The sequence below is a fragment of the Phoenix dactylifera genome, chromosome 1, assembly GCF_051530095.1.
Source record: "Phoenix dactylifera cultivar Ajwa chromosome 1, Ajwa_hap1_PhDact_Kaust_v1.1, whole genome shotgun sequence".
Taxonomy (NCBI): domain Eukaryota; kingdom Viridiplantae; phylum Streptophyta; class Magnoliopsida; order Arecales; family Arecaceae; genus Phoenix; species Phoenix dactylifera.
In genome coordinates this window covers 2217010-2240777 of record NC_143190.1, presented here as the reverse complement: position 1 = coordinate 2240777, position 23768 = coordinate 2217010, and the positions used below count along the sequence as shown (strand labels likewise).

General features: G+C 43.7%; 2 protein-coding genes across 2 annotated transcripts; both read left to right on the top strand.

Moving 5' to 3' along the window:
- The first annotated feature begins 2261 nt into the window (after positions 1 to 2261).
- On the top strand, positions 2262 to 3854 carry LOC148714993 (uncharacterized). Its single transcript, XM_088716751.1, has 2 exons — positions 2262 to 3288; positions 3570 to 3854. The coding sequence occupies exons 1-2, from the start codon at positions 2262 to 2264 to the stop codon at positions 3605 to 3607; spliced, it is 1065 nt and encodes a 354-aa protein (XP_088572877.1). The 3' UTR covers positions 3608 to 3854.
- Positions 3855 to 12969: 9115 nt separating this feature from the next.
- On the top strand, positions 12970 to 17284 carry LOC120104079 (receptor-like protein kinase 7). Its single transcript, XM_039114523.2, has 2 exons — positions 12970 to 16188; positions 16684 to 17284. Exons 1-2 carry the CDS (start codon positions 13581 to 13583, stop codon positions 17088 to 17090), a joined length of 3015 nt encoding a protein of 1004 aa, XP_038970451.2. The 5' UTR covers positions 12970 to 13580; the 3' UTR covers positions 17091 to 17284.
- The last annotated feature ends 6484 nt before the right edge of the window (positions 17285 to 23768 follow it).

Here is a 23768-nt window from a genome sequence, read left to right as displayed (position 1 = left end):
ATCGACCATTAATATATTTATTTTTACTTTATTTAATAAATATAAATAGAAATATAGTTGTTAATTGGATGTAAAAATTTATCTATATTTATTTTAAATAAATATAAATACAAATCCGATACCAAAAATATGCATGTCAATATAGATATAAATCAAATAATTAAACTTTATAACTACAAAATTAAAAATATTACAAAATAGATGATAAATTAAATTAATAGCATATTAATATGATTATTTATTTTTTTAAAAATATAAACTTCATATAAAATTAAATGGGCTTATAAATAAAATCAAATACTCGGATATGGATGTGATAGTTGTTTATCTATATGTTTTTTTCTTTGACGGATATGAATATAGATTAAATATGGATATTAGTCGGATATTTAAATTTCTATCCATATCTGGATAACTTCGGATACAATAATGGATCCAAATGGATATTATCCGATCAGCTTTCATCCTTAATCGTATCAGTTGGATCGAATTGGATGCATATTAGATAAAAAATTCATGAATGTGAATCCAATCTATTTATTAAATAGGCTAAAAATTCATATTTAAATCCAAACCTACTTATTAAATAGGTAATCTGATTTGACCGACATAACTCATTTATTAAACAGATCAAGTTAGGTTAAATAAGTTAAATAGATTAAATGAATTTTTAACCAATTAAATAGATTTAAATAGATTAAACAAATTAAGCATATCGAATTAAACAAGATAGAAATAGGTTATGCAGTTTTTTTTTAAACAGATTAAATAGATCTTAAACTAGTTATATGGATCGGGTTATGATCCAACCTAATTATTAAACGAGTCAAAGGGTTAAAGAAGGTCAAAAGTCTATACCTAAACCCAACCCATTTAATAAACAGCTCTAGATGCGTTGATACTCAAACTCATTTATATCAAATCCGAACCTGCTTAAAGTAGGTTGGGTCTATTTGTTAGCTGTATGATTTGTCTTGTCCTATAGCTATATAGGAGTGTGACTTGTCTTGTCTTGTAGCTGTATAGTAGCTGTATCTTAGCTGTACCTTACTTGTACACAGCCACCCTCATCTATAAAAGAGAGGGCTACGACACTGTTCTGATATAGAGAAATATACAAGCATATGCTTTTCTTCCTTGTTTCTCTATCCTCTTCATCTATCTTTCAACATGGTATCAGAGCCTCACCTTCTCTAGCTCTACGAGAGCCTCTTTCCCTCTCCCCTCTTCTCCAGTCTTCTTCTCCCATCATTCTTCTTTTCGAGCTAATGGCCGGAGGTTAGCTGAGGTTCTTCCATTGTCCCGAGAGTCTCCTTCTCCCATCTCACTTCTCTTCGAGCTAGCGGCCGGCGGCAACGAGAGGTCCTTTCGGCAGCGGCTCTCTCTCGATCTCTTCCAAGAAGCTTGTCTCGGTCTCCGGCGGTGGTGTAGGAGACCGGAGAAGAGGATTGTCCTCTGACCGGAGAAGAGGATTGTCCTCTGTTTCTCCGCCGCTGTGACCCACATCCAACCTGCCGTGGATTTCTTCTCCGCTGCTGTCACCCACATCGAGCCTGCCCGCCGGAGCTCGGAGTGGACCTGAGAAGAAGGAGGAGCCCGGCTGTCCGTCCGCTGTCAGGTGCCGGCTTTGGGTTTCTCTTCTCGGCTTTGGGTTTCTCTTCTCCGCCTGTCCCCTCTTCTCCGGCTTTGGGTTCTTTTGTTGTCCCGCGCCGCGTTCCCGGCCAACTCCAGAACCTCGGCGGCGAGGTACTCGAGGACGGTGGCGAGGTACTCGAGGACGGCGGCGAGGTAGACGGGCGCGCCGGTGCCGACGCGCTGGGAGTAGCGGCCTTTCTTGAGGTAACGACCGATCCGGCCGACCGGGAACTGGAGGCCGGCCTTGACCGACCGTGATACCGGCTTCTTCTTTGGGCCTCCGCCCTTCCGGCCGCCTCCGCCCTTCCGGCTTCCTTTCCCTTCTCCGCTGTCAGGTAAAATACCCTATTCTCCGCTTTGGGTTTCTCTTCAACCTCCTCTCCGCCTTGGTTTCCTTCATCTCTGTGGCACAAAAGCAGAGGAGCTCTCTCTGAAGTGCTCTCTTTGAAGTCTGGTGTCAGAAGGGTTTCATTCTGGGCAGAAGTGTGACAAGGTTGAAAGTTGAAAGCGGCGTAAGGGTTTGGTCACCTGTCATCTGGGCAGCTAGCTAAAGCTACAGAGACGTGACAAAAAAAAAAAAAAAAAAAAAAAAAAAAGAAAAAAAAAAAAAAGAGTAGATTTCATTCATGGCCTTGTCAACTGATGTTACACGCCCTATTGAGGTCATTCTGAATGGGACTAATTATAGCATTTGGTCCCAACAGATGTCTGTTTTTCTTATTGGGCGCAGATTATGGAGATTTGTCACCGGAGACAGGAAGGCTCCTACACAGGGTCTTACAGAGTCTGATGCTGATTTTGAAGAACGACGAGAGGAGTGGGAGAGTACACACTGTAAGATATTATCTTGGTTTATTAATACATCTGCGCCTTCTATTCAAACTCTTCTCCCAAAATTTCGAAATGCCAAGCTTGCATGGGAATTTCTGGCAAATCGTTACAATTGTTCAAGTGACTTGGCTCTTCAGTTCCAGCTGGAGTCTAGGATTCACCAGTTGCGTCAAGCATCTGGTCAATCCATTCTTGATTTCCATTCACAGATCAGCAGTCTCTGGGATCAACTTTCCCAGGCTGATCCTAATTTTACAGATGAGGACTCTGCTAAGAAATTTCAAGAATATAGAGATCGTCGGCAATTTATTCAGCTTATGATGGGCATTCGCGACGAATTTGAGACTACCAGGGCTTCCCTACTTCATCGATCTCCTCGACCGACTGTGGAGGTCGCCCTCACTGAACTCATTTCAGAGGAAACTCGTCAGACTACTCGTCGAGGCATCTCTACTGATATGGTTATGGCCACATCAGCTGGTATTTTACCTACCCCCCTTTTCTCCTCTGCTTCTGTTCCAGTTGCTGCAGCTATCTCTTCAAAGTCAGACAAAGGAAAAACTAGTAAATTTCAGAAACAGTGTTTCTATTGTGGCAAAATAGGCCATAAGATCTCAGAGTGCAGGAAGAAACAAGCTGAGGAGACGAAGACAGCTCAGAAAGCCCAGACGATCTCATCACACCGTTTTGCGGCCGTTGCTTCTACTGATTCGTCTGGTTCTGCATCCTCTTCTTCTATACCCACTTCATCCCTTACTACAGCTGATATTGAGGCAATAGTTCATCAGGTTCTATCTCGCACTGCCCTCTCTACCATCTCAGGTAAACCCTCCTCCTGGTTTATTGACTCCGCCTGCTGCAATCACATGACCTCTGATTCATCCCTAATTTCCTTGAGCACAAACCTAAACTCTGTTCCTGTTATTTACACTGCTAACGGCTCTCATATGGATGTAAGCCACGTAGGTTCTGTCTCTACTCCTATTCTGTCTTTACCTAATACATATCTTGTTCCGAAATTATCTTTCAACTTACTGTCTGTTGGTCAACTTGTGGAACATGGCCTTAAAGTAACTTTTACTGATAGAGGTTGTGATGTGCAGGATCAGAAGACGGGTCAGCTCGTTGGGACCGGGCGTAAAGTTGGCCGTTTGTTTGAGCTCATATCACTACATGTTCCTAACTCTAGTCTTATCCCATCAATCGCTGCTGTATCCTCTAGTCTCTGGCATTCTCGGTTAGGACATGCTTCTCCGTCTCGTGTTCAGTTTTTGGCTTCAAATGGTCATTTAGGAAAAGTTAATTTTGAATCTTTTGATTGCGTCTCTTGTCAATTAGGAAAACAAAATGCCTTACCTTTTAATAAAAGTATTTCTTTTTCTACTGCACCTTTTGACTTGATACACTCTGATGTTTGGGGACCTGCTCCTGTTACCACTAAGGGAGGATCAAAATATTTTGTGATATTTATTGATGACTACTCACGGTATACATGGCTCTATCTTTTACGTGATCGTTCTGAATTGCTTGATACTTTTCGTGATTTTCAGCAGATGGTTAAAACTTAGTTTGGTCGGCCCATAAAAATTCTTCGTAGCGACAATGCCATGGAATATACCTCTACCTCATTTATGGAAGCACTTAAACAAGATGGAACATTATCTCATCGTTCTTGCCCTTATACTTCTCAGCAAAATGGTCGTGCCGAACGAAAACATCGGCATATCTTAGATATTGTCAGGTCCTTTCTTCTTTCTGCGGCATTACCTGAATCTTTTTGGGGAGAGGCTGCTCTTACAGCAGCCTATACCATCAATCGGGTACCCTCTCCTATCATCTCAAACAAATCACCATATGAAGTTCTTTATAAAAAAATTCCTGATTACTCTTTCCTAAAAGTATTTGGTTGTGCTTGCTTCGTTCTACTTCCTTCACATGAACATACTAAACTTGGACCACGATCACGTCTTTGCTGTTTCCTTGGTTATGGCATCGAACATAAAGGTTATCGTTGTTATGACCCCATAGCCAAACGACTTCGTATATCTCGACATGTCCACTTTTGGGAACACAAAATGTTTACCAGCATATCTCCTCTTTTCACAGGTTCTCCTCAATATTCTCCAGTCTTCAACAATCCTCCTATTGATTTCTTTCCAGATTCCTCTTCTGTTGCAGGTGATGAGAGCTCATCAAGAGACCGTTTCATGCCCGACTCCACCGAAGCTGGATCGTCCACTGATCCCATCAGCACAACTGGATCATCCGAGTCCGAACCCCTCCCTAGTACTACCCTCCGTCGCTCTGGTCGGGTACGATCCACTCCATCTCATCTAAATGACTATCATTGCTTTTTTACTCTTGCTACCCTCTATGAGCCTCGTAACTATCGCGAGGCCAGCTCTAATCCTCTTTGGCAGAAGGCTATGTCCGATGAACTTCAAGCACTCCATGCCACTCATACATGGGATCTGACTGACCTACCTCCTGGAAAGACTACAGTGGGATGCAAGTGGGTATACAAGATCAAGACGCATGCTGATGGTTCAGTAGAACGCTACAAGGCTCGTTTGGTGGCTCGAGGATTCACTCAAGAGTATGGTATTGACTATGAAGAGACTTTTGCCCCGGTAGCACGTCTTACCACTTTTCGTTCTTTACTTGCAGTTGCAGCTGTCAAGCGGTGGAGGATGCATCAGATGGATGTTAAAAACGCCTTCCTCAATGGTGATTTAGCTGAGGAAGTTTATCTACAGCCTCCTCCAGGTCTTGCTCATCCTCCTGGAAAGGTTTGTCGCCTCCGAAAGGCACTTTATGGTCTCAAGCAGTCTCCTCGCGCTTGGTTCTCCAAGTTTAGTTCAGTCCTTACTCAGCAAGGTTTCACTCCTAGTGCATATGATTCTGCACTGTTTCTTCGCCGATCTGCGGCCGGTACTGTTCTTCTCTTGTTATATGTGGATGATATGGTTATTACCGGAGATGACATCTCAGGGATTCATGCACTTCAAAAATTTCTTGGACGACAGTTTGAGATGAAGGATTTAGGATCCCTTAGCTACTTTCTTGGTCTCGAGGTGACATCCAGCTCAGATGGCTACTACCTTTCCCAGGCTAAGTATGCTTCTGAGCTGATCTCTCGTGCTGGGTTGACAGATAGCAAGACTGTGGAAAGTCCTCTGGAAATGAATGTTAAGCTTCTTCCCACTGATGGCGAACCATTAACAGATGCGACTTTGTATCGACAGTTGGTTGGTAGTCTTATCTATCTGACTGTTACACGCCCAGATATCTCTTATGCAGTCACATTGGTCAGTCAGTTTATGCATGCACCGCGTTCTACACACTATGCAGCAGTCTTACGTATTCTCCGGTATGTTAAGGGTACATTGTTCCACGGTCTTTTATTCTCAGCCCACTCTACCTTGGATCTTCAAGCCTATTCTGATGCTGATTGGGCTGGAGACCCTACAGATCGTCGTTCTACCACCGGCTATTGTTTCTTGCTTGGTTCTTCTCTCATTTCTTGGAAAAGTAAGAAACAAACGGTTGTATCTCGCTCCAGTACAGAGGCTGAGTATCGTGCATTGGCAGATACTACTTCTGAATTCATCTGGCTTCGATGGCTCCTCCATGATATGGGTATTCCTCTGACTAGTGGTTCCTCTCTCAATTGTGATAATATAAGTGCGATGCAAATTGCTCATAATGATGTGTTTCATGAGCGAACAAAGCATATTGAGATAGATTGCCACTTCATTCGGCATCATATCAAGCAAGGCACTCTTCAGTTGATACATGTTGCTTCTGCAGATCAGCTCGCTGATATTTTTACGAAGGCTCATCCACCAGGGCGTCATCGGGATTTGGTTCACAAACTCAAGTTAGCATCTTCGTTACCATCTTGAGTTTGAGGGAGGATGTTAGCTGTATGATTTGTCTTGTCCTATAGCTATATAGGAGTGTGACTTGTCTTGTCTTGTAGCTGTATAGTAGCTGTATCTTAGCTGTACCTTACTTGTACACAGCCACCCTCATCTATAAAAGAGAGGGCTATGACACTGTTCTGATATAGAGAAATATACAAGCATATGCTTTTCTTCCTTGTTTCTCTATCCTCTTCATCTATCTTTCAACACTATTGATGGATCGAATAATATATTGCCACCTCTAGCAATCCCACAATTAATATTTTACAATTCATCATGCAATCAGATAAGGTTTGGCTATATGATGTAATTGCATAAACGTGATAAGAGATGAGGTGAGTCTTTTATTTGGGTTTGGAAATGGTTATAAATTGCAATCATGCTTCTGCTTCTCCTTCAAGGAAATTATGTCTCTACTTCTCACAACTCTTTAGATGATGTTGCAGAAATCCATTCACATACGTATTTAAAAAACTATATAGGCTTTGCAAAGATTAAATTTATTCATCCAAACTTCTGATTTCACAAGTTCATTGCTTCTCTTCTTGCATATGCAAGTTGGAGCAAATAAAAGGTATGGGGGCTCAAGCACCCAATACGCTAACGAGATTGATCAAGTAATGACAAATCTTCCTTTCTCATACTACCAGTAAGAGAGGCATTCTAATTACAACCATACTCGCAACTCTACTATAATAACAACATCAACACCATAAAATCTTAATGCAACAAGAGCCATCGGTATAAGCCAACTAAGTTTCTACATAGTAAGCTCAACATCAAGACAATTTAATGAGTAAAACAAGTTGTTTAGTTTAGATGTAAATATGGTGATGCCAAAACAGTTATTGTTCTGTGTCCAATATACAATAATCATTTATTTAAGCAATTAAGTCATAGTTATTGTTGCCAAGTATATCCTTGGTTGACTTGGTGTTATAACTCTATAAGGCTCATGACTTTTGTCATAATTTGCTTTCGTTGTCAATTTCAAAATATTTTTCGATATTTTCTAAGAAAGTTATAATTTCTTTTTAAGAAAATATATTGAAGATCTACAACAATACATGAAGTCCAAGGGAGTGGCAAGGCTTAAAACCATGGTACGAGATTTAATAATAAAACAAAATAGGGGGAAGATAAAAAAGAGTGCTTTGCTAATAATCTACTCTTATCCTTGGGTGGTGTCACCCACTGAGAACATCCTCTTTTCTCTGAGCATCATCCTGACTAGGTATCAAAAAGTTTCTCGTCGCATATACTCCAGCAAAAGAATTTTTTCGTCTTTGCTATTTCAGGTCGAAGCTCGGTCGCAGATCAGAACCCCGGACACAACCATCCATTTCAAACCGAGGTTTCTACGATCCCAGCAACTCACCACCAAGCCTTTTAGTATCCCCCGCTTAGTGCTTGGGTTAAGCCAGTCCTCAGTGGCAACAGATAGGTTAGTTTTTTAGTAAAAGAAGGGGCCAAGCACTTATATATATATATATATATATATATATATATATATATATATATATATATATATATATATATATATAAAGGATTCTCAATGTCTTTCTTACATTTGCACACTGCAAATACCCTAACAGCACATATACAACAAATTTATATGCTAGTAAATAAGATTTATCGAGATTAGGTTGACAATAGATGTTAAGATTATTTATTGCTACATAGACTACATAACACAGAATTGTATGTGTTACTCGACCAGTTTGGTGCTTTTCTACTCGTTGAATTCACATAGTTCGAATCTGACCCACTAGTTCAGTGTATGGCTGGTCATCTCAAATTTTTGGCATATGATTGGCTTAGATTTCAAGGTGGACATGCAACTAGTAATACTAGACTAATCTTGGCACAGATTTGGAAGAAAATGAAGATAATCACAAAAGCTACATTCAACTTGCTACTAGCTGAAGCTTATTTTTTGAAATGAAAAAAAAAGTTTAATGAAAAAGAAAAGAGAAAAAAGAAAAATAAAGTACTGAAACATAACGGAAGAAACCCGTTTGAGAATCGCTTATATAACTCGAACCTAGCAGAAGAAATTGCATGAGTTTTAAATGCTAAGTCAGATGTCAACTTCAATTAAGCTCAAGATTAGACTATTTGGTCAGAAGTGGTAGTAGGCTGGACCTTTTTGAGCCTGGCTTTGAGCACTGGATGCCACATTTACGTGGGTTTGCGTTGCAGAGCAGGACTTGGTAATTCAGCCCATGACAAACTTGGTGGAGCCTGTGGCCCTCAACAATGTTATCAATAGAACTATAATTAGTAGATCTCTTATCTATTACGATTTTCTATCACAATATGATAATATAAAATTATTAAATTATATTAAATAAAAAGCTTTGCATTATTACTACTAAATTAATATAAAGTTAATAATATTAGTAAAAAATATATTATTTATTGGATGCTGATGTTAATAAAAAATATTTTTTATTAATGCCAATATCCTGCATGAACCATTGGGTTGCACTAAGATTTATTAAGTTAATTGATATAAGAAAATAATATATTATTATAAAGTAATAGGACCATGGGTACAAGCTGCATGTGTGAGTTTGTTTGAGCCAGGGTCTTATCAAATTCTCATGGGGAGAGAAACAAAGGTATTATTCTTTTGTTTCATCAACTTTAGACTGATCATACTCTGATCCCAAAATTTTTAAAAATTTCAATTATCCACCAAAACTTAATTTTTGTTACACTGTGGCTTATCTGTCTATCATCGTTATAAATCATTATCGTATGATGGTCATGTAATGACAAAACATTCATAAAATTCCAAAAATTCCCTTCCACTTGGACCATCAATTGGCTGCTTTGAGAATTGTGCAAGTGAATGAATGACTGAAGATAGAGTGCTTTGAGATCTGTGTGGATAGGTAGATGAATGGCAAAGGATCGAGCATTGTGAGATATGTGTAGGCGGATGAATGATAGAGGACTGATGAGATCTATGCACGCAGATGAATGACAAAGGATGGATGCTTTGAGATCTGTGCAGGTGGATGATAGAGGATGGAGCGTTTTAAGATTTTTACGGTAGACGATCCGATGCAGAGGATGTAGGGATGAAGGTGAGTCTAGGCAATCATCCGAATTAGACTCAAAGGTCTGAGGCATCGATGCCAGCTAGATGCCTCTGATCTCACTGGAATAGAAGAACAAAGTAGCAAAGGTACGGTGCCCTCGGCTACACCAACACATTGCCCCCAATCCTTGGCCCTAACCCTCGGTCTCGCCAAACTCAAGCACCTTTGAAACACAAGCACACTGCCCTCGGAACATAGGAAATAGATCCACCCTCGAAATAGCAGCGTTGTGCCCTCAAACATGATTTTCTTGGGCTTAGTACGGTCAGGAGCAGCAGACCAATATATTTGAGGATCTAAGGCCATTTTCTCGAAATAGATATAGTCATACCATATCTTATTTCAGTCATAAATAATATTTTTTAAAAAAGTAAAGTTACTTTGGTATGATAAAGTTGGTCTCCTTCAACCCCCACGCGTGCAGGAAAAAAGATATTACTTCATCGTACCGTCACTGGAGTTATCCGTACGGTCCAACCAATTATTCACCACCTGCGGCCCTTGAGCCGTGCGAGTAGGCAAGGATGAACACCGGAGGAGAAACTTGGGAGCTGGGATAAATCAATGGTCAAAGACAGCAGGCTGCCACCAAGGTGGCAGCCTAGTGGTACTGGACAGCAATTCTAACCACAAGGTTAGACTTGTGGTGTAGGACCGCTCTTGAACCGCTAGTAGCCGGGGTGGTGCCAGGTGTGACGTACTCATACGTGGGACTCGAGCCAGAGCTCAGACGAGTAGCTGAGCCGGACCCATGGGTGGGGAGGGTATGAGTAAAACCGGTCGGGGTGCCCAACACACGGCCATTTCTGCCCGCATCGAACATTCTCCTGGCGGGGCGGGGGCCCAGTGAGGGCTGCTACGCGGGGGTGGGCTTGTCCCTTCTTCCCCCCTACCCCTTTTTTTTTAGCAAAAAAAAAAAAAAAAAAAAAGAAGACAGCAGGCTAGCGGTAGCGAGTAGCAGTGCAACTCGTGGTGCGATGAGCAAAGCATCTTTTTTTTTTTTTTTTTTTTTTGTTTGTGATAAAGCATTAGCTGTGGCCACGTTTATTTTGTTACCATGAAATCAGTAGGAGAAACAATAAAAGAATGCATCGTGCAACTTATACCACAGAATGCATGCATGGTGTAAGTTGGCACGATGGCAGCACCCTTTGTCCCGTGCGACGAACACTGAAAGGTATTGGTAGGTGTGATGCCACGTGAGTGAGTGTGGGAAAAACCCAATCCTTTCCTAGCTACCGTGCAGCCTCCGCCACTCGAAATGAAGCCATGAGACAGGAGCAAGAGCTCTTTTTGACTTCCTGGGCCACGATAGGTTTGATGAATGGAGCCGGAATCGTGATGTGATGGAGCCTAAGATTCAAAATAGGAAGCTAGGCTAACTTTACAGAGGACAACGACGAAGGGAGGTGATGATGGATGGGGATGGGAGGAGCATTTGGGGCCATGCTACCGCCAGAACCCGCCCTGCATGGACCCATCTCTTATTGATGCCAGGGTCGATATTTCAACAAAGATTGGTTGGCTTTGACCCAATTGTTAGTTGTGGCGAAGCTGGTCAACAGTGTGCTTGAAAAATGATTTCATTCCTTATCTTTTCTGTATTAAAATCCGTAATTTATTCTTATTTTTTATTCTAATGCCAGTTGAAATAATTTATTTTTTTTTAGTGCTAGTCTATTTTAGTTAAATTGAGTTTTAAGCTTAATGTTTTTTAATTTATTTTCAATTGAAGTGGGATAGTGATAGTGTAGCCTTATAAATGGAGAGAGAGAAAGTTACACGTAAAGATGTGCTTGGCGAGGTCGGCTCGGTCTTTCGCGAGCTAAGGTCGCCTTGGCTGCTGGTCAAGGTCGGCTCGGCCTTTGGGGGATTCGAGGTCGGCCTGCTCGGCTTTGAGGTTTACTCAGCCAGAATTGGATGACTCCATGCCGGAATAGGACGAACCATTTTGCCTCCTATCAATTTCTAACACCATTTTGACAACTCCACTCACGAAAATGCGGCATGGACATGGATGGCAATTCAAGAATCTATGATCTCCTAGTAGTGGACTTGAAATCAAGAAGAACAAATTAGGAATAGCTCATGACCCATGATCAACTTACCAATTAATATATTTTCTTTAGTATAGGCCCCACCAATTTTATTTGACCATCCTTGGAAAGCTCCTTTATTCTTTGAGTGGTTAATTGAGGGGGGCACAGAGTGCACAAAGAATTGAAACAACCTTGCCAATGATTTGTCCCACAAATGAAACATGCAAATCAAAAAATTGTAGGCAATTAATAAGAGGGACCTATTATTTACTGCCATGTAATCTGAAATCATGGTGCAGAGAGAGTATGAAGTGTCCTCACCGGAGGTTTAAATTCTGCAGCACTGCAAGTCCAGTCAGTATTTTACATATTTAGAAAAATCCAGGGGTATGAGATCTAACTCAGCTATGCCACAAGTGTAACTGATTGTAGATTTGAGATCTATACTTCTGTGTTCCTAGCTTAACCCAAGCCCCAAGGTAAGCATGCCTACTCAAATTTGTTACTTAGTTGCAGGATGCAAGTTAAACAAATCGACTCAGGTGGTCACTTAACTTAGGCCTGAGGTAGTTAATTAATTGTCCATTTTCTTAACTTGAACCTAGCCAAATAGAAAAACTAACAACTTGAACCCAAACTAGACTTGACTAAAGAAATGTTCGATCCAAGCACCGTTTGAGCTCGAGCTGGCTCAGGTTGTATTTGGTCAAACCAGGTCAAATAAACATAATAGCATAGCTATGTTTTCACTATGATAAATAATGTAATATCTCAATTTTGAGTTGGATGAGGTTATTGACCTTTATACAGAAAACATTGGTGGTATGTTATAAGGTCCAGACTTGAACCTGATTTTAACTCAGCTGTAAATAATTACTATGCTTCAGACAGGTGAAGCTTGGATATAAAAGATTTTTTGCAAATAATCACAGCCAAGATTTTGCTGACATTACATATAAAGTAGGTAAATTAATCATAAAATGTACTAGAGTCCCCGAGAATGCCTATGATAATGATCTCATAAGATCTATTCATAGAACCTTAACTCAAGATTCTCAATGAAATATAGATAGACTTTATTTGGATCTTTTTGCTAACAGTGATAGGGAGAGGTTTTGTATGCAATATAGGCAAAATATTGAATGTGACATGCAAAATACCTATGCCCATTAGAGAGGTGGTCCATGTGCAATTTAGTGGTCAGAAAAGAGAAAGCGGACTCCAAAGTCTTTGATGGGAACCTCCAAGCCTTCCTCCATCAAAGAAGACATAAGGCTTTTGATTGTTATCTAGAACTTAATGCAACCATGGTTTGTCCTTCTAGAGGTGATGGTCTTATTTTATCAATTCGGTATAGAATTTGGTATTTGGCTGAGAGTTAGATGGGTCTGCTTGATGAGAAATTATTAAATAGACCTAGATCAGACTAATAGTCACTCTTTATAAGTTGTTCAAATCATTGGCTGCCTAGCAATAAAACATGTGAGGCTCACAAATCCTCCGCGGCCCCGGCACCAAACTCTGCACCATTCCGCACTTCAACAAAGCCAGCACAACTGCGCAACCAAAACACAAACCCTAAGTCAATTTCAGTGGTTTGCTGCTTTTCGATATTCGCAGACGATTATAAAATTATGGTGCCCATCAAACCATATATATTTACAAAAAAATTAATAGAGCAGCTTATTGAATTGCATCCTATACTGCCCACTATCCTGGCGAAATTGTGTGGGTTAACTTGGGAGGCAAACCCCCAAGTCAACCGCGGCGGCCGAAGGAGCTTTCGTTTCACACCTTCTCGCTAACCAACAAACCAGAAAACCAAACAGCTCATGAAACCCGCTCGCCCGTGGACGGTCTGTTGGGACCCACCAGACCCCACCCAGAACGAAGCCGCCTCACCACCCTCAGAGTCATGAACAACCGCGTCTCCGGAGACTCCCATCCCTCATTATTTAGCAGCAGCGGCAGCAACCAAGAAGTGAGAAGTGAAGAAAAAAGAAAAGAAAAGCAAATTTGTTCTTCCCTTCTCCAAAAAAATGCCGCTATCCATTCTATTCTCTCTCCTCCTCTGCCTCGGCCTCCTCCCAGGAGGCGGCAGAGGAGACAGCGGAGACGAGCTCCAAATTCTCTTAGACCTCAAAGTCTCTCTCGGGCTCAACGACATCGAAGGCTTCGAGTCCTGGACGCCGGACAATTCCCCGTGCAACTTCACCGGAATTGTGTGCAATTCCGCCAACTCCGTCGCCAAGATCAACCTAAACAGCAAGGGTATTTCAGGAAAGCCACCGTTCTCTTCTCTCTGCCGACTCCCCGCCCTCTCTGAGCTCTCCCTCGGATCCAATCACCTGTCTGGTACGTTAGCCGCCGACATCAGGAACTGCACCGGGCTCCAGCGACTGGATCTCGCCTACAATAAATTCACCGGAGTCGTCCCCGACTTGTCCCCTCTCAACAAGCTCAAGGTATTGAATCTCTCCGATAACGCGTTCTCGGGTCCGTTCCTGTGGAGCTCTCTCGGTAACCTCACCGAGCTCTTGGCTCTGTGCCTGGGGTATAACGGGTTCGACGAAAGCCCGTTTCCGGCCGTGGTGGCGAATCTAACCAAGCTCACCCGGCTCTACATCTCTAATACTAATATCAAGGGCAAAATCCCGTCGTGGATCGGGAAGCTGACGGAGCTCCGGGATCTCGAGCTCTCCAACAACTTCCTCACCGGGGAGATCCCGCCGGAGATCGTGAATCTGAACAAGCTCTCGCAGCTCGAGCTGTACAATGACTCGCTCACCGGAAAGATCCCGCCGGGGTTCCGGAACCTCTCCAATCTCGTCTCCTTTGATGCGTCGATGAATAATTTGGAAGGGGATCTCTCCGAGCTCCGGTCCCTTAGCAAATTGGTCTCTCTCCAGCTCTTTTATAATGATTTCTCCGGTGAGGTACCGCCGGAATTCGGGCATTTCAGGGATCTGGTGAATCTTTCTTTGTATAATAATTATCTCTCCGGGAAGCTTCCGGCTAAGCTTGGGAGCTGGGCGAAGTTTGATTATATTGATGTGTCGAGCAATTTCTTCACCGGCGAAATCCCGCCGGATATGTGCCGGTGGGGGACGATGACGAGGCTATTTGTGCTCGAGAACAACTTCTCCGGTGAGATTCCGGCGAGCTATGCGAATTGTTCTTCGTTGATCCGGTTTCGGGTGAGCAACAATTCGCTCTCCGGCGTGGTTCCCGCCGGGATCTGGAGCCTACCGAACGTGAACATAATCGATCTGGCCCTGAACCAGTTCGAAGGTCCGATCGATGCCGGCATCGGGAAGGCGAAATCACTCGCCCAGCTGTTTATCGACAACAACCGGTTCTCCGGCGAGTTGCCGCCGGAGATCTCGGGAGCGTCGTCGCTCGTGCAATTCGACGCCACCTATAACCAATTCTCCGGCAAGATCCCGGCGAGCATCGGCGGATTGCAGCAGCTTCAGTCTCTCTACCTCCAGCACAACTCATTCTCCGGCGAGATACCGGAAATCATAGGCTCATGCAGCTCTCTCACCACCATTGACCTTGCAAGCAACAGCCTCTCCGGCACAATCCCGGCGACCATCGGCGATCCCCCTAACTTAAACTCGCTGGACCTCTCAAACAACCAGCTCTCCGGCCAGATCCCGGCGAGCCTCTCTTCTGTCAAATTCAGCGCTTTCAACCTATCCAACAACAAACTCACCGGCCCGGTGCCGGCCGGCCTTGCTATCGACGCCTACATCACTGGCTTCGCCGGCAACCCCGGCCTCTGCAGCGACGATACCCCCTACCTCCGGCGCTGCTCATCGAACCTCGGAGGTTCATCCGACAAGCTCCGCACCATCCTAACCTCCTTGCTTGCCGTTTTGGCTCTCCTCCTCGCCGCCGTCGGCCTCTTCCTCTTCATCAAGAAACGCCGGTCCGACCGCAACCAGCGGATGGCGAAAGATCCGTCGTGGGATTTGAAATCATTCCAGATTCTGAGCTTCGACGAGCAGGAGATCATCAACTCGATCAGGCAAGAGAATTTGATCGGCAAAGGCGGGTCGGGGAACGTGTACAGGGTGGATCTAGGAAGCGGGAAGGTGGTGGCGGTGAAGCACATCTGGAACGACCCCATGGCCGCCGCCGCCGCCGCCGCCGCCATGAACAGCAGCTGGGAGAAGGGTGGTACCACGGCGGCGATGCTGTCGGGGACGCGGCGGTCGAGGTCGGTAAGGTCGAGGGAGTTCGAGGCGGAGGTGACGACTTTGAGCTCCATCCGGCACGTCAACGTGGTGAAGCTCTACTGCAGCATAACGAGCGAGGACGCAAGCCTTCTGGTTTACGAGCACCTGCCCAATGGTAGCCTTTGGGACAGGCTGCACACGGAATCGTGTGGGCAACAAGGTGGGTTGGGGTGGGAAACGAGGCACGAGATCGCGGTGGGCGCGGCGAGGGGATTGGCCTACCTGCACCACGGCTGGGGCCGCCCGATACTTCACCGGGACGTCAAGTCGAGTAATATACTGCTGGATGAGTGCTTCAAGCCTCGGATTGCCGACTTTGGCCTCGCCAAGGTACTTTACGCGGCCGGAGGTGGTGATTCCTCGGCGCATGTCATCGCTGGCACCCACGGCTACATCGCCCCCGGTACGTTTACCACGCTCGCCGATGTTTTCTCTTGTGCATACATAGCTTGATTAGAGATAGGTCTCTCATTTTTTAGTATGATAATAGCAACAGGAATAACTAAAAGACAAGGAGAAACTAGCAAGAAACTTTGAATGATGATGACAACAATAATAACCAAAAGACCAGAGGAAACTAGCAAGAAACTCTTTTCCACGTATGCTCTTATTAAACTTTTGTGCATCTTATCATGATCTAATTTGCAAGACGTAGGCATGCAGAGCATACCTACACCATATCTCATGCCCTAAGCTACCTGAGATAGTACTAACGATCAATTAGACTTTAAGCTGTTCCTTTCTTGTTATTCCCTGTTTTTTTTGGAAGCTTTCTAACGTCATTTCCCTAAGGCTACTGATTTACATGCTTGCTTGTGATAGTGGCAATTAAACTGGCTAGCTTTTGTTATCCGTTAATTGAATTGGAACTCATTGCCTTTGGTTTGGGTTGGTTCAGAATATGCCTACACATGGAAGGTGAACGAGAAGAGCGACGTGTATAGTTTCGGAGTGGTTCTAATGGAGCTGGTGACGGGCAGAAGGCCGATAGAGCCCGAGTTCGGTGAGAACAAGGACATAGTCTGCTGGGTTTCCCGGAGGATGAACAGCGGGGAGAGCGCGGTGGAGCTGGTGGACAGGACAATTCCGGACTGGGAGAGGGAAGACGCTGTGAAGGTGCTGAGAGTCGCGGTGCTCTGCACGGCGAGGCTTCCGGCAATGAGGCCGTCCATGAGGAGGGTGGTCCAGATGCTGGAGGAGGCCGAAGCCAGGAGCTTGCGCTTGAAGGTTGACAAGGTGGAGGGTGGAGGCTATAAATTTGAAGGGAAAGAAATAGGATGCGAGAAAGTTAAGCTGAGCCCATAATAGATAGTGTTAAGAAGTCTCCAAGCCTGCAATATATAAATAGTCCAACTGGCATCAGTTTAAAGGGTAGAGAGAGGGAGATGGAACCGGAGGACTCAAATCTGTACATATATATAGAGAGAGGGAGATTTTGGTAGAGCAAATTATTCTTACCGGCAATGATGGTTGTGCTATGGTAGCATCAACTTCCTCCACTCTTCTGAAGATTTTGCCTACCTCCTTCTGGTTCTACTTACATAGACTGCATTTGGCCATAGCTAGTTTCTGAGAGACTTTCTATACATGGGATTACCTCGCACTGGCCGCCTCCACACCTCCTGAATCATATCTCACGAGTCACGATCAAGAAAAGAATAACCATAACTTCTCAAAGCGAAAAAGACCATGATGTGCAACAGGGGTCGTGGTACTCACTAGAATGGGACTGTGGTCCGATGCAATCCGGTGCAGGTGATATATCCGAAACTCCGGAAACCGCTACACCCAGCTCGTTGAAGCGAAGCTCCGATCAATCCTCTCCCGGACACGTGCTCGGCCAAAGAAGCCAAGATCAAGCAACCCACTTCTTAGAAGGAAGTCTTGGAACTTTCTAACCTCGATTTTATTGGAGAAGGCCTCCTACCACGCTTCTCCTCGGGACCGTCGATACAGTTGAAATCCCCTGCCGCCAAGGTTGGATACCCCTGTTGGACCAAACTTGTCACCTCACTCCACAACACCCGCCTCTACCTATAGTGAGTACTAGCATAAACCACAGACAGGACCCACGAAGGCTCATCACCTTCAGAAATAACCAGAGTAACCTGCTAATGGCAATTGTAGAAAGCATCAAGATTGCATGACTCCACTCTCTACATAACTATGATGCCGCTAGATAGCTCCTAGGACTCCACTGCATAGAACTCGCAGGGCCTGGGGACAGCCCGCCTCGTTCGTTTTTGAAATGAAAAAAAAATAAAGAAAAAGAAAAATATAGTACTGTGAAACATAACGGGTGAAACCCGTTTGAGAATCGCTTATATAACCCGAACCTAACTGAAAAATTTGCAAGAGTTTTAAATGCTAGGTCAAATGACAACTTCAATTAAGTTCAAGATTAGACTATTTTATCAGCAGTTGTAGTAGGCTGGACCTTTTGAGCCTGGCTTTGAACACTTGATACCACCATGAACATTTACGTGGGCTTGAGTTGTAGAGCTGGACGTAGTAACTCAGCCCATGCCAACCTTGGTGGAGCCCGTGGTCCTCAACACTGTTATCAATAGAACTATAATTAGTAGATCTCTTATCTATTACGATTTTCTATCGATATATAATGATATTAATAATAAAATTATATTAAATAAAAAGCATTTCATTATTACTACTAAATTAATATAAAAATTAAAATATTAGTAAAAATATATTATTTAATGGCTGCTGATATTAATAAAAAATACTTTTTATTAATGCCAATATCCTGCATGAACCATCGGGTTGCACTAACATTGATTAAGTTAATTGATATAAGAAAATAATATATTATTATAAAGTAATTGGATCATGGGTACAAGCTCCGTGTGGGAGTTTGTTTGCGCAAAGGTCTTATCAAATTCTCATGGGGCGAGAGACAAAGGCATTATTTTTGCAGAAAAATTATAGGGATGCTCCATCAACTTTAGACTGGTTATATTCCGATCTCAAATTTTTTAAAAAATTTAATTACCTACCAAAACTTAATTTTTATTACAGTGTGGCTTATCTGTCTATCTTCGTTATAAATCATTATCATACGATGGTCACCTAAGAACAAAACATTCATAAAATTTCAGAAATTCCCTCCCACTTGGATCATCTATTGGTTGCTTTGAGATTTGTGCAAGTGGATGAATGATAGAAGATAGAGTGCTTTGAGATCTGTGTGGGTAGATGGATCTCACATCCTTGGACTTGCCGGCAAATCTTGTCATCAATGCTCGATATGGCTGATGGACTTGTTGGTGTCATGAATTTTTTCATCATTGGAGGCCTTGGTCTCATGGAAGAAGGCAACTTAGGGATCAAGGTGGTCACGTGTGGAGGAGACGGTCCTTGTTGAGATCTGTGCATAAACTCACTTTAAGGTCTATGTCAGTATCAAGTTCATGAACTTGCTTTGAGAACTATGCTGATGGAAGAATGATGAAGTGCAAAGCGCTTTGGGATATATATGTTAGGTTATGCGACAGTAGTTTCGCAAAAAAGAAAATAAATGTTCTTTTGTAGGAAAGGCACGGTCCCGCCTCTTTGAGTCAAAAGTATTTCTATCTTTTTTTCTCATCTGTTAATAGTGTTAGGGTTCAGATAGATGGTCAGGCGATATTATGACGAGAATTCAATTTGGGTGGCAAATTGGAATATTTTATAATTTAAAGATTGAACTGTACCGAGCTTGAATTTGCAGGGTGTTTTTGTAATTTTTTCTATTGTCTGCAAACTGAATGGGTGCCCTATTTTTCCGGCTCTCCCATCTAACTCTTGGATTTGCATGCATCCACCTCAACTCGGGAAAGCATCAAATAGTATTAGGGGTAAAAGTGGATCGGATAATATCTATTAGAATTTATTTTTGTATCTAAATTTATCCGGATATTGATAGAAATTTGAACATCTGACTAATATCTATTTTTGTTTCCATATCTGATGGGGGGCGAAATGGATCGTCCAACCCATAGCTAAAAGGCTGCCTAGTTTTGGCCCAATAAACGCCAACACCGACCGGTTGAATCCTCGGTCCGGCCCAGAATCAGCTCGGCCTCGGACTCCGCCAAAAGCTCCATCGGCTTCGGATATTTGCCGACTCCCCCGACCAAGTTCGGGGCGCCTCTAGTACTCGCGACCCGCCCCAACCAAGCTCGGGCGCCCACTTCAGTAGTATGCCCCGACCCTCGAGCTCGGGGCGTTCCATCGAGTACACCCCGGAACCTAGAGAGCCGAGCTACCCTCAGCACCCGTCTAGCCAACCTCGCCAAATGCATGACGCAACCTCTCAACGGGCTCGGCCTCGCCAACAACCGTACCCGCGTGCGCGCCCACGGCCTCCTACGTGGTCGTACCTCACAACACCACCGCGCCACGATTCGACAACTGGCTTTCAACAATCAAAGAATGGCACTATGACTACTCCGGCCATACCCTACTGTGACTGTCAACACCTTACCGCTCTCGAGAACAAACAGCACCACACGCCACTAACCAACCTTAGCTGCATGTCATTCAGCTCAGAGCCACGCCCCCCTCTCATGATGAGGGCGGACAGTGCCTCTGCCACCTAGGCCTCTCCACTGGGACTATAAATAGTCGGATCAGGTAACTCCTATGGGACTTTTGGCTGGACCAAATTTACCTCACTCTAACTTGATTGTCGGAGGGCCCTTACCAGAAACACCGATGAGGCTTTGTGCAGGTCTTCCGCCACCGTCACGCAGGAGGTGGCCCCAGTCTTCTTCCTCCCATCAACGGCAGCTCCCTCGACTCTTCCGGCGTGGTCACCCTCAGGCCAAGTTTGAACCATAACAATATCCATTAAAGAAAAACGGATATGGATATGGATATGGATAAACAGCTATCCAATCCGCATCCGAATATTCGATTCTATTTGTAATCCTATATAATTTTATATGATACTTATAATTTTTTTTAAAAAAATAAATAACCATATTAACATGTTATTAACTTGATTTATCATCAACTTAGTATTTTTTATTCCATGTTATAAAGTTTAATTATCTAATTTAAATCAATATTTTTAATATCTGATTTGTATTCATATCTGTTGTGGCTCAAATTTGGCTCGAGAGTGACCACGCCGGAGGAGTTGAGGGAGCCGCCGGTGGTTTGAAGAAGAAGAAGCGGGCCACCTCCTGTGCAACGGTGGCAGCGGACCTGCACAAAGCCTCGCCAGTATTCCCAGTGAGGACCCTCCAACAATCAAGTTAGAGTGGGGTAAGTTTGGTCCAGCCAAAAAAAGCTCTCTTAGAAGTTACTTGACCGGATTATTTATAGTCCCGGAGAAGAGGCACAAGTGGCAGAGGCACTGTCCACCCTCATCATGAGGGGGCATGGTTCTGAGCCGAATGGCGCGCAGCTAAGGCTGGTTGGTGGCATGTAGTGTTGTCTGTTCTCGAGAACGATAAGGTGTTGACAGTCACAGCAGGATATGGCCGGAGTAGTCATGGTGCCGTCCTTTGACTGTTGAAGCCCAACTATCGAAGCGTGGCATGGTGGTGTTGTAATGTACGACCACGTAGGAGGGCGTATGCACGCACATGGGTGCGATTATTGGCGAGGCCGAGCCGTTGAGAGGTCGCATCATGCGTTCGGCGAGGTCGGCTAGACTGGTGTTGAGGGTAGCTCGGCTCCCCGGGTTCCGAGGTGTGCTCGGTGGAGTATCCCGAGCTCGAGGGTCGAGGCGTACTACTGAAGTAGGCGCTCCGAACTTGGTCGGGACGGGGCGGCGAGTATTGGAGACACCTCAAACTTGGTCGGACGAGCTGGCGAATATCCGAGGCCGAGCTGATTCTGGGCCGAACCGAGGATTCAACCGGACGGTGTTGGCATTTATTGGACCAAAACTGGGCGGCTTTTTAGCTGTGGGCTGGACGATTCATTTCGTCCTCCATCAATATCTATTTAAAATAAATATGCATATGAATTTTGTATTCGACTAATCATATTTATATTCGTCAAATAAAATAAATATAGATATAGGCATATCATTATTTAATTCTATTTCCGTCCTAATTAAATAATATATTAAGAAAAGTAAAGTTACTTTTTTAATCATAAAGTTGGCCTATCCTTCGCACCGCACGCGTGCAGAAAAAAGATATTACTTCAGCAGCATACTGTGCTACTGGAGTGACCCGTATCCAACCTAATTAATTCACCACCTGGGACCCTTAAGCTGTACGAGTAGCTAAGGATGAACCCCTGAGGATGAACTTGGGAGCTGGGATATATCAATGGTCAAAGACAGCAGGCAACTTGTGGTGCGATGAGCAAAGCTTCTTTTTGTTTGTTTGTTTGCTTGCTTGTTTGTGATAGAGCATTAGCTGTGGCCACGTTTATTTTGTTATCATGAAATCAGTAGGAGAAACAATAATGGAAGTACCTGCAGAAAAAGCACAACAATAAAAGAATGCATCCTGCAACCTACCACAGAATGCATGCATGGTGTAAATTGGCACGATGGCAGCACCCTTTGTCCCGTGCGACGAACAGTGAAACGTCTTGGTACGTGTGATTCCACATGAGTGAGTGTGAGAAAAACCCATTCGTTTCCTACTCTGCAGCCTCTGCCACTCGAAATGAAGACATGAGACAGGAGCAAGAGCTCTTTTTGGCTTCCTAGGCCACGATAGGTTGGATGAATGGAGCCGCAATCGTGATGTGATGGAGCCTAAGATTCAAAATAGGAAGCTAAATTTATGTGGGACGACGACGAAGGGAGGTGGTGATGGAGGGAGTGACTGCTGCCGGCCAGAGCCCATCTCTTATTGATGCCAGGGCCGATATTTCAACAAAGATTGGTTGGCTTTGACCAATTGTTAGCTGTGGCGAAGCTGGTCGATAGTGTGGTTGAAAAATGATTTCATTCCTTATCTTTTCTGCATTAAAATCCATAATTTATTCTTAGTGCTAGTCTATTTTAGTTAAATTGAGTTTTAAGGTTAATGTTTTTTAATTAATTTTCAATTGAAGTGGAATAGTGATAGTATAGCCTTATAAATGGAGAGAGAAAGTTACACGTAAAGATGTGCTTGGCGAGGTCGGTTCGGCCTTTGGCAAGCTGAGGTTGCCCTGGCTGCTGGTCAAGGTCGGCTCAGCCTTTGGCGGGCTGAGGTCGGCCTGGTTCTGGTCAAGGTCGGCTCGGCCTTTGGGGGGTCCGAGGTCGGCTTGCTCGGCTTTGAGATTTGCTCGGCCGGAATTAGGTGACTCCATGCCGGAATAGGACGACCCATTTTGCCTCCTATCAATTTCTAACACTATTTTGACAACTCCACTCACGAAAATACGGCATGGATATGGATGGCAATTCAAGAATTTATGATTATTTCCTGGACTTGAAATCAAGAAGAGCAAATTAGGAATAGCTCATGACCCATGATCAACTTACCAACTAATATATTTTCTTTAGTATAGGCCCCACCAATTTTATTTGGCCATCCTTGGAAAGCTCCTTTATTCTTTGGGTGGTTAATTGAGAGGGGCAAAGAGTGCACAAAGAATTGAAACAACCTTGCCAATGATTTGTCCCACAAATGAAACATGCAAATCAAAAAATTGTAGGCAATTAATAAGAGGGACCTATTATTAACTGCCATGTAATCTGAAATCCTGGTGCAAAGAGAGTATGAAGTGTCCTCATTGGAGGTTTAAATTCTGCAGCACTGCAAGTCCAGTCAGTATTTTACATATTTAGAAAAATCCAGGGGTATGAGATCTAACTCAGCCATGCCACAAGTGTAACTAATTGTAGATTTGAGATCTACACTTCTGTGTTCCCAGCTTAACCTAAGCCCCAAGGTAAGTGTGGGGATCCATGCTGGCGTATGTTTAGTCCTACATCGGTTATTCGCTGGGTAGATCTTAGGTACTTATACATAATCAAGGAACCCAAATAATACCTTCCGGTTAGCCATTTTTGGTGAGATCCTG